The 13,275-nt window shown below is 34.2% G+C and overlaps 1 protein-coding gene across 1 annotated transcript in view; it reads right to left on the bottom strand.

Moving 5' to 3' along the window:
- The window catches only part of KLHL1 (kelch like family member 1), a 393,181-nt gene that overhangs the window by 252,914 nt on the left and 126,992 nt on the right, over positions 1-13,275 (bottom strand). Inside the window, exon 2 of the mRNA XM_045080638.1 lies at positions 10,241-10,423. Within this exon, the coding sequence (XP_044936573.1) occupies positions 10,241-10,423 (183 nt within the window). The remainder of the gene's footprint in view (positions 1-10,240; positions 10,424-13,275) is intronic.

Genomic DNA, 13,275 nt, shown 5'->3' with positions numbered 1-13,275 from the left:
TTAATGTACTGTTGAATCCTATTGGCTACTATTTTGTTGAGTATTTTTGCATCTGTGTTCATCAAGGATATTGGTCTATAGCTCTCTTTTTTGATGGGATCCTTGTCTGGTTTTGGGATCAAGGTGATGCTGGCCACATAAAATGAGCTTGGAAGTTTTCCTTCCATTTCTATTGTTGGAACCGTTTCAGGAGAATAGGAATTAGTTCTTCTTTAAATGTTTGGTAGAATTCCCCTGGGAAGCCATCTGGCCCTGGGCTTTTGTTTGTTTGGAGATTTTTAATGACTGTTTCAATCTCCTTACTGGTTATGGGTCTGTTCTGGCTTTCTATTTCTTCCTGGTTCAGTTGTGGTAGTTTATATGTTTCTAGGAATGCATCCATTTCTTCCAGATTGTCAAATTTATTAGCGTAGAGTTGCTCATAGTATGTTATTATAATAGTTTGTATTTCTTTGGTGTTAGTTGTGATCTCTCCTCTTTCATTCATGATTTTATTTATTTGGGTCCTTTCTCTTTTCTTTTTGATAAGTCTGGCCAGGGGTTTATCAATTTTATTAATTCTTTCAAAGAACCAGCTCCTACTTTCGTTGATTTGTTCTATTGTTTTTTGGTCTATTTCATTGATTTCTGCTCTGATCTTTATGATTTCTCTTCTCCTGCTGGGCTTAGGGTTTCTTTCTTGTTCTTTCTCCAGCTCCTTTAGGTGTAGGGTTAGGTTGTGTACCTGAGACCTTTCTTGTTTCTTGAGAAAGGCTTGTACCGCTATATATTTTCCTCTCAGGACTGCCTTTGTTGTGTCCAACAGATTTTGAACCGTTGTATTTTCATTATCATTTGTTTCCATGATTTTTTTCAATTTTTCTTTAATTTCCCGGTTGACCCATTCATTCTTTAGAAGGATGCTGTTTAGTCTCCATGTATTTGGGTTCTTTTCAAACTTCCTTTTGTGGTTGAGTTCTAGCTTTAGAGCATTGTGGTCTGAAAATATGCAGGGAATGATCCCAATCTTTTGATCCGGTTGAGTCCTGATTTAGGACCGAGGATGTGAACTATTCTGGAGAATGTTCCATGTGCACTAGAGAAGAATGTGTATTCTGTTGCTTTGGGATGAAATGTTCTGAATATATCTGTGATGTCCATCTGGTCCAGTGTGTCGTTTAAGGCCTTTATTTCCTTGCTGATCTTTTGCTTGGATGATCTGTCCATTTCAGTGAGGGGAGTGTTAATGTCCCCTACTATTATTGTATTATTGTTTATGTGTTTCTTTGATTTTGTTATTAATTGGTTTATATAGTTGGCTGCTCCCACGTCGGGGGCATAAATATTTAAAATTGTTAGATCTTCTTGTTGGACAGACCCTTTGAGTATGATATAGTGTCCTTCCTCATCTCTTATTCTAGTCTTTGGCTTAATATCTATTTGATCTGATATAAGGATTGCCACTCCTGCTTTCTTCTGATGTCCATTAGCATGGTAAATTCTTTTCCACCCCCTCACTTTAAATCTGGAGGTGTCTTTGGGCTTAAAATGAGTTTCTTGGAGGCAACATATAGATGGGTTTTGTTTTTTTATCCATACTGATACCCTGTGTCTTTCGACAGGGGAATTGAGCCCATTAACATTCTGGGTAACTATTGAGAGATATGAATTTAGGGCCATTGTATTGCCTGTAAGGTGACTGTTACTGTATATGGTCTCTGTTCCTTTCTGATCTACCACTTGTAGGCTCTCTCTTTGCTTAGAGGACCCCTTTCAATATTTCCTGTAGAGCTGGTTTGGTGTTTGCAAATTCTTTCAGTTTTTGTTTGTCCTGGCAGCTTTTAATCTCTCCTTCTATTTTCAATGATAGCCTAGCTGGATATAGTATTCTTGGTTGCATGTTTTTCTTGTTTAGTGCTCTGAAAATATCATGCCAGCTCTTTCTGGCCTGTCAGGTCTCTGTGGATAAGTCAGCTGCCAATCTAATATTTTTACCATTGTATGTTACAGACTTCTTTTCCTGGGATGCTTTCAAGATTTTCTCTTTGTCACTGAGACTTGTAAATTTTACTATTAGGTGACGGGGTGTGGGCCTATTCTTATTGATTTTGAGGGGCGTTCTCTGAACCTCCTGAATTTTGATGCTCGTTCCCTTTGCCATATTGGGGAAATTCTCCCCAATAATTCTCTCTAGTATACCTTCTGCTCCCCTCTCTCTTTCTTCTTCTTCTGGAATCCCAATTATTCTAATGTTGTTTCGTCTTATGGTGTCACCTATCTCTCGAATTCTCCCCTCGTGGTCCAGTAGCTATTTGTCCCTCTTTTGCTCAGCCTCTTTATTCTCTGTCATTTGGTCTTCTATATCACTAATTCTTTCTTCTGCCTCATTTATCCTAGCAGTGAGAGCCTCCATTTTTTATTGTACCTCATTAATAGCTTTTTTTATTTCAACTTGGTTAGATTTTAGTTCTTTTATTTCTCCAGAAAGGGCTTTTATATCTCTCGAGAGGGTTTCTCTAATATCTTCCATGCCTTTTTTGAGCCCGGCTAGAACTTTGAGAATTGTCATTCTGAACTCTAGATCTGACATATTACCAATGTCTGTATTGATTAGGTCCCTAGCCTTCTGTACTGCCTCTTGTTCTTTTTTTTGTGTTGAATTTTTCCGTCTTGTCATTTTGTCCAGATAAGAGTATATGAAGGAGCAAGTAAAATATTAAAAGGGTGGCAACAACCCCAGGAAAATATGCTTTAACCAAATTAGAAGAGATCCCAAATTGTGAGGGGGGAGAAAGGGGATAAAAAGAGGTTCAAAAATTAAAAAAGAAAAAAGAAAAAAAAAGAAAAGAATTAAAAAAAATAAAACAAATAAGAAAAATATAAAATAGAGAAAATATATATATTAGATAAACTGGTTAAAAAACGTTAAAAAAGAAAAAGGTCAAAGTTAAAAAAAAAATTTTACCTGAAGGCGAGAAAAAAAACAAAAATGAAAAAGAAAAAAATTAAATTAACTGCAAGACTGAAAAAAAATATCACAGGGAAAAAGCCATGAGTTCCGTGCTTTGCTTTCTCCTCCTCTGGAATTCTGCTGCTCTCCTTGGTATTGAAACCGCACTCCTTGTTAGTTGAACTTGGTCTCGGCTGGATTTCTTGTTGATCTTCTGGGGGAGGGGCCTGTTGTAGTGATTCTCAAGTGTCTTTGCCCCAGGCGGAATTGCACCGCCCTTACCAGGGGCCAGGGAGAGTAATCTGCTTGGGTTTGCTTTCAGGAGCTTTTGTTCCCTGAGCGCTTTCTGTATAGTTCTGGAGGACGGGTATACAAATGGCCGCCTCCTGGTCTCAGGCCCGGAGGAGCCGAGAGCCCAGGGCCCCACTCCTCAGTGTGCCCTCAGAGAACAGCGCCCAGTAACTCCCGTCTGCCTGACCTCTGGCCGTGCTCCGAGCTCACCAAGCCTGTGACCGGTTCAAGGTAACACCGAGCTGTGAGCTTACTGTCGGCTCTGTCTCTGTAGCCGGCTTTCCTGTTCCAATACCTGCAAGCTCTGCGACACTCAGACACTCCCGATCCTTCTGTGACCCTGCAGGACCTGAGGCCACGCTGACCCCTCATGGGCTTCGCCCCGGTTTAGCCTCTGGAGCGATGTCCCTCAGTGGCACAGACTTTTAAAAGTTCTGTTTTTGTGCGCCGTTGCTCCGCTGCTTGCCGGGAGCCGGCCCCTCCCCCTGGGGTCTATCTTCCCATCGCTTTGGATTCACTTCTCCGCCGGTCCTACCCTTTAGAAAGTGGTTGTTTTTCTTTTTCCAGAATTGCTGTTCTTCTTCTCTTCGATCTGCCGATGGATTTTCAGGTGTTTGCAATCTTTAGATAAGCTATCTAGCTGATCTCTGGCTAGCTGAAGTAGTCTCAGCCTGCTACTTCTCCGCCATCTTGACTCTCCCTCCTCCTTGGAATATTTTTCTCCATTCTTTTCTTTTGGAGACTATGTGTGCTCTGAAAGCCTAAGTGAGTGTCTTGTAAGCAGCATAGAGTTGGGTCTTATTTTATAATCCATTCATTCACACTATACCTTTTGATTGGATAATTTAATCCAGTTATATTTAGAATAATTATTGATAGGTAAGGATGTCCAATGCCACCTAATTGTTTTCTGGCTGCTTTGCAGTTCCCTCACAAAACAACCTATAAGTATAAATATAAATATAAAAGTCTATTTTAAGCTGATAGTAACTTAATCTCAATCACATACAAAAACTACTTTTTTTTTTACTCCACACATATTTTGTTTGATGTCACAATTTACCTCTTTGTATACTGTACATCCATTATCTCATGATGATTGCAATAATTATCTTTAAAATTTTTGTCTTCTTTTTTTTTGTCTTCTAATCTCTATATTAAAGTTAAATGATTAACACATTATGACATTACAGTTTAAAATTTTTTTTTTTAGATTTTATTTATTTGACAGGCAGAGAGGCAGGCAGAGTGAGAGGGGGAAAGCAGTCTCCCTGCTGAGCAGAGGGCCGGATGTGGGCTCGATCCCAGGACCCTGGGATCATAACCTGAGCCGAAGGCAGAGGCTTTAACCCACTGAGCCACCCAGGCACCCCTTAAATATTCTGAATTTGACTGTATATTTGGCTTTACAAGTATAGTTTATACTTTCAAGGTTTCATGTTACTAATTCAAGTCCATTCATTTCAGCTTGAAGAGCAACTTTCAGCATTTCTTCTAAGGCATGTCTAGTGGTGACACATTTTCTTAGCTCATGATCCTTGCAGCTTTGCATTATTGTCTATGCCTTCAAGGAAGTATTCTATGAATGCATTGTCTATGCATTCATAGAAGCCCTCTGGAAGCTGGCTACCATGGGTACTGCCTGGAACTGTGACTATTACATGGGGCCACTGAAGCCAGAAGGCACTGAGAACTTTTTTTTTTTTTTAATCCTGAAGTTTTTCAGAGCCTTATTAACTATAAAGCTGATTTAAAAAAAAAAAAAAAAAGATTTTTTTTTTTGACAGAGAAAACATAAGCAGGGGGTGGCAGGCAGACGGAGAGGGAGAAGCAGGCTCCCCCACAGAGCATGGAGCCCTGTGTGGGGCTCGATCCCAAGACCCTATCATCATGACTGAGCCTAAGGCAGCTGCTTAACCAACTAAGCCACCAAGTCACCCTATCAGGCTGACTGAGAGATTTAGGTGGATGTTGGATTTAATAAAATAGAAGAGATGAGCTACTCTTCTGTCATCACAGAAAATCTATGTAAATAAACTTTCCATCAGTACAGATATAGTACTACTTGTCTACTTCTGAATATTAATATCAAAATTACTAATGAAAGTAATTTTTTACTGCATTTAATATGTTTTAACTGTTTATTTAAAAATAGGTTTTATTTATTTATTTGAGAAAGGGAGAGAGAGAGAATGCACAAGTAGGCAAAGGGGCAGAGGGAGAGGGAGAAGCAAACTCTGCTGAACAGGGAGCCTGATGTGGGGCTTGATCCCAAGACCCTGAGATCATGACCTGAGCTGAAGACAAACACAACTGACTGAGCTACTCAGGTTCCCCTAAGTGTTTCTAAATAATCATTTCAATTGCCACTTTTAGCTTCAACTATTTTCATGATACTAATGCTCTGTAAAAAATACTAAATCATATATATGTATCATATATATACACATATCTATATATATGTGTATTTCTATGCACATAAAATTATAAATAATACTATTTCCAACTCAGAAGATGTTAGCGGTTTAAGATTTTCTCGTTTACTTCTGTGTAATGCACTTACTCCTAATAATGGCTAGAGAGGGAAACAACTTTCACAGACTAAATGGTATTTCATTCTCTACCTGTACATTTTAACGAAGTAGGCCCTGAAAACCCTTTAATTCTCCTAGCATTGAAAATTTGGCGGTCCAGGGATGCCTGGGTGGCTCAGTTGGTTAAAGTAGTCTGCCTTCGGCTCAGGTCATAATCACAGGGTCCTGGGATCAAGTCCTGCATCCAGCTCCTTGTTCTGCCTGCTGCTCCCCTGCCTGTGCTCTCTCTCTGACAAATGAATAAATAAATAAATAAAATCTTAAAAAAGAAGAAATGAAAAGAAAATTGCCTGTCCAATGATTAAAATTGATCCTGTCAGTCTAATTTTTAGCATCTGACATCCCTGATTACAGGTAGACTACCTAACAAAAATTCCCTATATTTAATACTCAGGGATTTATATTCAGTTTTTTTGGTACACTTGTTGCTGATCAATTATTCTGGGCCATTTATGGGAAGTTTATATTTATTTTACAATTTCTCTGAAAACATAAAGCACAGATAAATTTAGAATTTTGATTATTTTCCATGACAAAAATGTATTAACATGTCATCTTAAGTATTACTAGCTTTTTAGAACTAACTTACTTAAATATATGCTTAGCAGTAATTGAATGTATCTATATAAACATTACATTTCATAAATACATTGATAGGTATGACTTATATCAGGTTAAAAACATATATACAATATAACCAGAACAAAAACAAAGGGTTTTATGGAGAGCCCTTTAATAGTCATAATCTATTAACTTAAGTAGGGATTGATTTGAAAGGTTTGAATGATGAGATAATAATAAGAAATTAAATATACATTACTTTATGAATGAATATTTAGTGAGTGCTTATAAGATTAGCTTTCAGTGTCTTTCCTAAAGGAGCAGTAGATCTTAATGTAAATTGCTTCTTTTTTTCATTATTTGAAATTATTATAATAGCCCCATGTTCCAGTGCTAATGATTATAACATCATATATATTTTGCCCAAAGGCAATACTCATCTGTGCTAATCAAAATATAACAAAATAAGTAAAACCCATTTGTTTGTTACTGTTGCTAAGATGATCATTTATTTATAGCAAAGAACTGATTTTGCATTAATTATCAGCATTTTACTGTGCAAAAGTGTAAATAAGGACATACAATGTAACTGTGATTACTAAAAACAGCACTTGCCTTTTCCCCATGCCCCATAAATATTTTCCCACATATTAGTTAATGTATGTTTAACTTAGAATCATAAGTACATAAATTACTTATAAAATAGTACTAAAGTCTTAAGTCATGATGTAAAGAAAATATAAATTCTTATTTGCATGAATTTAGCAGATAGCCTTAGGCTAAAATTTTTCTTATCACATTTAAGGAAAGTATAGATGTTGACAATAATTACTCGCTGTAATGTCTGCTAACTACATAAAATATTTAAACGTTCAAATTTATATGTGTAAAAGTAACAATTACCCAGACATTTTAGGATAATCTAAAGTAACAAGCACTTTTATTTCTTAGTCATCTTGATTATTATAAAATAATTTGTATAATTAAGTTATTTAGAAAATAATATTAAAAATCTAGATAAAAAGAATAACAAAGAAAACAATGTAGAATATAATTAACATGAGAGAATTGTTCAGTATACTGATTAAAAATACTTCAAATGAGAAATATTAAATTACTACCAATATAAGGCTATAAAATAAGTTTATGCAAATTACATGAAACACTGCTCTTTTAAAATATTAATGAGCATTTGATGTGCTAATATACTTTTGAATTGATTGAGTCCCTCTGTCTTTTTACACACACACACACACACACATATAATTATTTAACCAATTTATAAGTTAAATGAGGTAAATTTATTTACACTCTCAAATTAAGAATATCTTTTACAATAGAATTTTTAACTAGGTGCTATTAAGATGAGATTTCAGGATAATTTGCATATTTGCCACAAATATTACAACATTGAATATCTAAATAATAATGACTATTTGTTAATGGCTTTCTGCTGATAATAATGCACTGTCATAGAAATATTTGAAAATGCAGGTGGATAGTATATTATTAGAATTGTTGCCATAGTTAACTGATATTTTGAACCCTACTAGACCTACATTAGTTTTTCAATGTTAAGTGTTCCCTCCTATGCATTTCTTGTGTATCAAATTCACTTTCACATTTTAATATTGCTATCATAGCAGAAATATAGCTTAATTCTTCAGGAATGTTTTTAATAGTTAGCACTTAGATGTAAATACACTACCTAAATAATAAAATTTAAATTAAAAATATAGGAAAGAGGAGTACATTGAAAATATTTTTTTATATGTTGATAACTTACACTTTCTACCAATTCACTAGCATTAATAATAATAACATACATCAGGGTAGTCTAAAGATATTTGCCTATATATTCAACTATTTAAAATAATAAAATAATAAGTATCAAAATTAAATTATTTTCTCAATTGTAATTTCAAAATAAAAAATAGAAAAACAAGTAAGAAATATCAAATTTAATGAATTTTCATAAGTGAAGTAGTAAGAAATTAATGCACAAAATAATTGGATGTTTAGTTCTTGTAACCTAGAATTATAAATCATAAATACATAAGGGATGTTTAAAAGCATATTATTTTTCAAATATATTGGACCATAAGAATCATATTAGTATGTTATAATTTTTTTTAAATTAATAAATGCAAAATAAAGATGTCAACATGAAATACTTTTTTTAACTTATTTATTGAAGAGAGAGAGAAAACACAGGAGAAGGGTATGGGGCAGAGGGAGGAGACTCCCTGCTGAGCAGGGAGCCTGTCAAAGGGCTGGATGTTGGGACTCCAGCATCAGGACCTGAGCCAAAGGCAGGCTTAGCCACTGAGCCACCCAGGCGCCCCAACATGAAATACTTTAAATTTCCTAGTTGAAACAAATAATATATACTCAAGAAAACCAAATTTTTTTTAATTGTGGCAGAAACATATATCTCATTTCAGATCTTAAGTACATTCTCCTTGGTTAAAATGGATTTCCACTTAGTGTAATTATGATTCACATTAAATGGACTATTTATCAAAACTAGGTAGAGGAAGTTTCATTTTTGAGGTATTTATATTTGCTTTATTTATTAAAAGAGATTACTTAAAATGGCACTGTAATAAAGGCCTTAAATGACACACTGGACCAGATGGACATCACAGATATATTCAGAATATTTCATCCCAAAGCAACAGAATACACATTCTTCTCTAGTGCACATGGAACATTCTCCAGAATAGATCACATCCTTGGTCCTAAATCAGGACTCAACCGGTATCAAAAGATTGGGATCATTCCCTGCATATTTTCAGACCACAATGCTCTAAAGCTAGAACTCAACCACAAAAGGAAGTTTGGAAAGAACCCAAAAAAGAAATAAGGAGTAAAAGAAAAATAATTCAAGCTCCCTTAAAAATATAGATTCTCAACTACTATAAATAAATGTAGCTATGATCATTTGACAAAACTTAGTAGGATACATTTGTGATTTAGAATTCTGCCAATTTACCTGTATGCTTCATTATTCTTTGCATTTAAATAATAGCATTATGAAAAATGGCATGTGTTAATAGATGGAATAGCAAGTTGTTCTTGATGTTCTTATTGGAAAATCTTAGCTTTGATTCTCAGAGATTTTTTGATCATCTAATAATCTCTGAGCCTGACAACATTTGAGAGCATAATAATCACTTAATGAATAAACACATAGGAACACACAGACACAATATTTTTATAATAAAGTATCATGTATATCATATTTATTATATGATAAATTACCTGGAAATTCATAACAAAATATCAAAGTCAAAATATTTCAAATTTCATTTGAACCCCCTTCTTTCTTCTATGAATCAAAGGCCTGAAATTTTGAGTCCTTTAACATAGGGATCAGCAAATTATGGCCTATAGACCAAATCTGGCCTGTGGCCTATTGCATAACCCACAATCTAAGAACAGATTTTACATTTCTAATGGTGGGAAAAATTAAAGGATGAATATATTCCATGACATGTGAAAAGTATATGAAATTCAAATCCCAGTGCCCATTAATAAAGTTTTATTTTGGGGTGCCTATGTGGCTCAGTTGTTAAGTGTCTGCCTTGGGCTCAGGTCATGGTCCCAGGATTCTGGGATTGAGCCGTGCACCTGGCTCCCTGCTCAGCAGGGACACTGCTACTCCCTCTCCCACTCTCCTGGCTTGTATTCCCTCTCTTGCTGCCTCTTTCTGTGTTATATAAAATCTTTTAAAAATGTAAAGTTTTATTGTGCCACAAAAAATGGATTATTAATTCTCTAATCATAGAAGGTTTTACACTCTATATACCAGACCATCACTTCTAAACATATCCATTTATCCAATTAAGACAGGTTACTGTACCTGTGTGCAGGTATTTTTCGGTTCCCGACAATCAGGATAACATCACAGAGTTGTTGTTGTTTCAAGTAACTTTCCATTTTTCTGAAGGTTTGCTCAGCATGGTGAACAGCCTGATAGAATTCTTCAGAGCTACTGGAGTCCATATCACTTTGAGGGGTCAATGAGTGGCCAGTTGCTGTCAGCCTACAAATCACACACAAAAAAGATGGTGTTTATAAAGTGCTAGGAATTGTCCAAAACAATACAGAATTTTAGAATTTTATGGGGAAAATCAGTGCATGTCTTCTTATGTTAATCATTATTAATGTAAGTCAGAAAAATCTATTTTGGGTGAAATAATTTGCTCTAGGAAGCAACAAATGAATTATTAATTATCTTTTTTTCTAGTTTAAAAATGATTTAAAAGATGGGTTATCTATATTTAGTAGGATATTAAGTTTAAAAACTTGAGAAAGTAACAGAAATAATAAATTACTAACATGCCTCTTCTAAAATTGATTACTAATAAAAAGTTAATTTAATCCATTTGAAATTGAGGTAGATCATCTAATTATACTATTCTAAATTATGATTCCTGTGAGGTTATATAAATGTTCCTTTACAGAAGTAGGTGACTTTCATGATACGAAATTATGAGACATGGTTTGTAAAAAAGATTGGCAACAAATTAAAAAGTAAATTATTGAGTTTCATATTCCATACCCAACTAATTTAAAAAATATGTAAAACATAGTAGCTCAGTACTAACAAATATTTTAACCATATATATGAATGTATATGCGATAAATTTTTAAATTTTGAAACATTCATGATACTTAAGTTTGACTATTAAATCCATTACTATCATAGACTGTTTCACAATGAAGGCTTTAAAATACTATACTGTATATTAAGGAGATACTCTAAATATATGCATGATAGGCCAGAAGAATGAATCAAGTATTCTGATGCCATGCTAATTAAATCCTTATAACTTTAAAAATTAAAATGAATTAGATATATAACAATAATAGTGAAGTAGCTTATTTTAAGACAGAAAGTATGGAGAAATCCTCTTCTAATCACAGGGCAGTAACTTGTAGCTGACTAAGCCCTTCACTGAGAACACCAGAAAAAAATGTTACATATGCTATCAAAATAACTAAATGAATTTAATAATAGCTACTAAGACAACCAGGACTTGAAAGACCAAGATCTTAGAATAAAGAAAAAATCATGGAAGTCAGCTCAAAATTCTACACTGCTTCTTCTTTCCCTCTAAAGATATTTACTAATTATAAGCAGCGCAAGGTGAGAATCTGAGAAACTCAGCATAATGCCAAGGTCAATAGTATCATGGGGTTTGGATGAAAAGACAGATATTGGAATTATGGGTTCCAAAGGTAGCCAGAACTTGAGAGAAAATGAGGGACCATAAAGGAGGAAAGTTTGGGAAGGCTGTCACTGTGCACACTTTCCTCAGAGATATTTGTGATTCTTAAGCACCACCAGGCAAGCAGAAAATGGTTTATTGGAGATTGAAAAGTTAAATAGAGCTTGAAAGATAAAAATTTGAATTCAAGGACCAGGAAAGATGACTGGCCCTCGTAAATACACAGGCTCTCAGCTGAACTCCCTTAAGGGTTCTATCCTAAGAGTCAAGGGAAATGGAAATTGACAGATAAAGATAGAAACTTAGATCTGAATCAATGAAGTCTCTGAGTGCATTAATGTGATCTAATCTAAATGTCAGCAAACAGTCAAAATAAAACCCTTTAGAAAAAGATAACCTCATAGAAACTCTGATTTCTTGTGTATGTATGTAGTGCTTGACATTAAGGTAAAAAATAAAAGCAGGTCTATAAATAAACTAGACCTAGGTAGAAAAACAAGACAATAGAAACAGGCTCCAAGGTGCTACAGATATATCTCTGAATAGAAAGATCACAATTAGTTATGGATGTGAAAATAACCATCATTACTATATTTTAATATAGTACTTTAATAACAAAATATTTAAAAATAAAATTTATTTCTTTAAAAAATAAAATAAATATATTAATATTTAATTAAATATATTTATATTTTTATATTTTATATTAAATATATTCTATATTTTACATTAAATATATTTGATTAATATTAATATTGATATATTTAAAGTATTATTTATTAGAACTTAATGATAAAATATTTTATATTTTAATATAGATGGCAAACTGGAAAATATCAAGAACATTAAGTGATATAAAAAAATCAAGTGGACATATAATAATTGAACTCAAGATTTTGAGAGAGGAACTGAACTTGCAGAATGCATGCAGGTGAGAAAAACATAAGCTGAAAAATAAATAGAAAATATTGAAACTGAATTGTTGAGATAAAAAGATAAACAGTTTCTGAAACAAATGAAACATGGTAAGAAATTACAATATTCATATAATTGTAGTCTTAAAAACAGGGAGAGGCATGATAGGGCAAAAGCCATCTGAAGACATAATGGCCAAGAGTTTTCAAAAATGTGTTAAAGACATCAAGACAAAAATTAAAGATTCAGTATCCATCAACAGTAAAACAAGTTCTTAAAAGTTCCCAGTTAAAAAGAACCAATAGCATGGAGGACAAGGGGTGTTAGAGAGGAGAAGGGAGTTGGGGTAAATTGGAAGGGGAGGTGAATCATGAGACTATGGACTCTGAAAAACAACCTGAGGGGTTTGAAGTGGCGGGGGGGTGGGGAGGTTGGGGTACCAGGTGGTGGGTATTATAGAGGGCACGGATTGCATGGAGCACTGCGTGTGGTGAAAATATAATGAATAATGTTTTTCTGAAAATAAATTAATTAATTAAAAAAAAAACCCTTCCTCCAACTCATTTAATGAAGCAAATATACCATGGGAACAAAACTTGGAAAGGATGTTACAAGGAAAGAAAATTAATGGCCATTCTCTCTTCTAAACATATTTGCAAAAATCCTAAGCAAAACACTAGCAACTAAGGACAAACTGTATGTAAAAAATAAATGTATATATGTGGCTTCTAGGGGGCTCAGTTGGTTA

Source organism: Mustela putorius, unplaced genomic scaffold (genome assembly GCF_011764305.1).
Source record: "Mustela putorius furo isolate JIRA1106 unplaced genomic scaffold, ASM1176430v1.1 tig00000480_pilon_pilon_pilon, whole genome shotgun sequence".
NCBI lineage: Eukaryota > Metazoa > Chordata > Mammalia > Carnivora > Mustelidae > Mustela > Mustela putorius.
The sequence above is the reverse complement of the archived record's forward strand: the minus strand, read 5'-3'. Positions and strand labels throughout refer to the sequence as shown.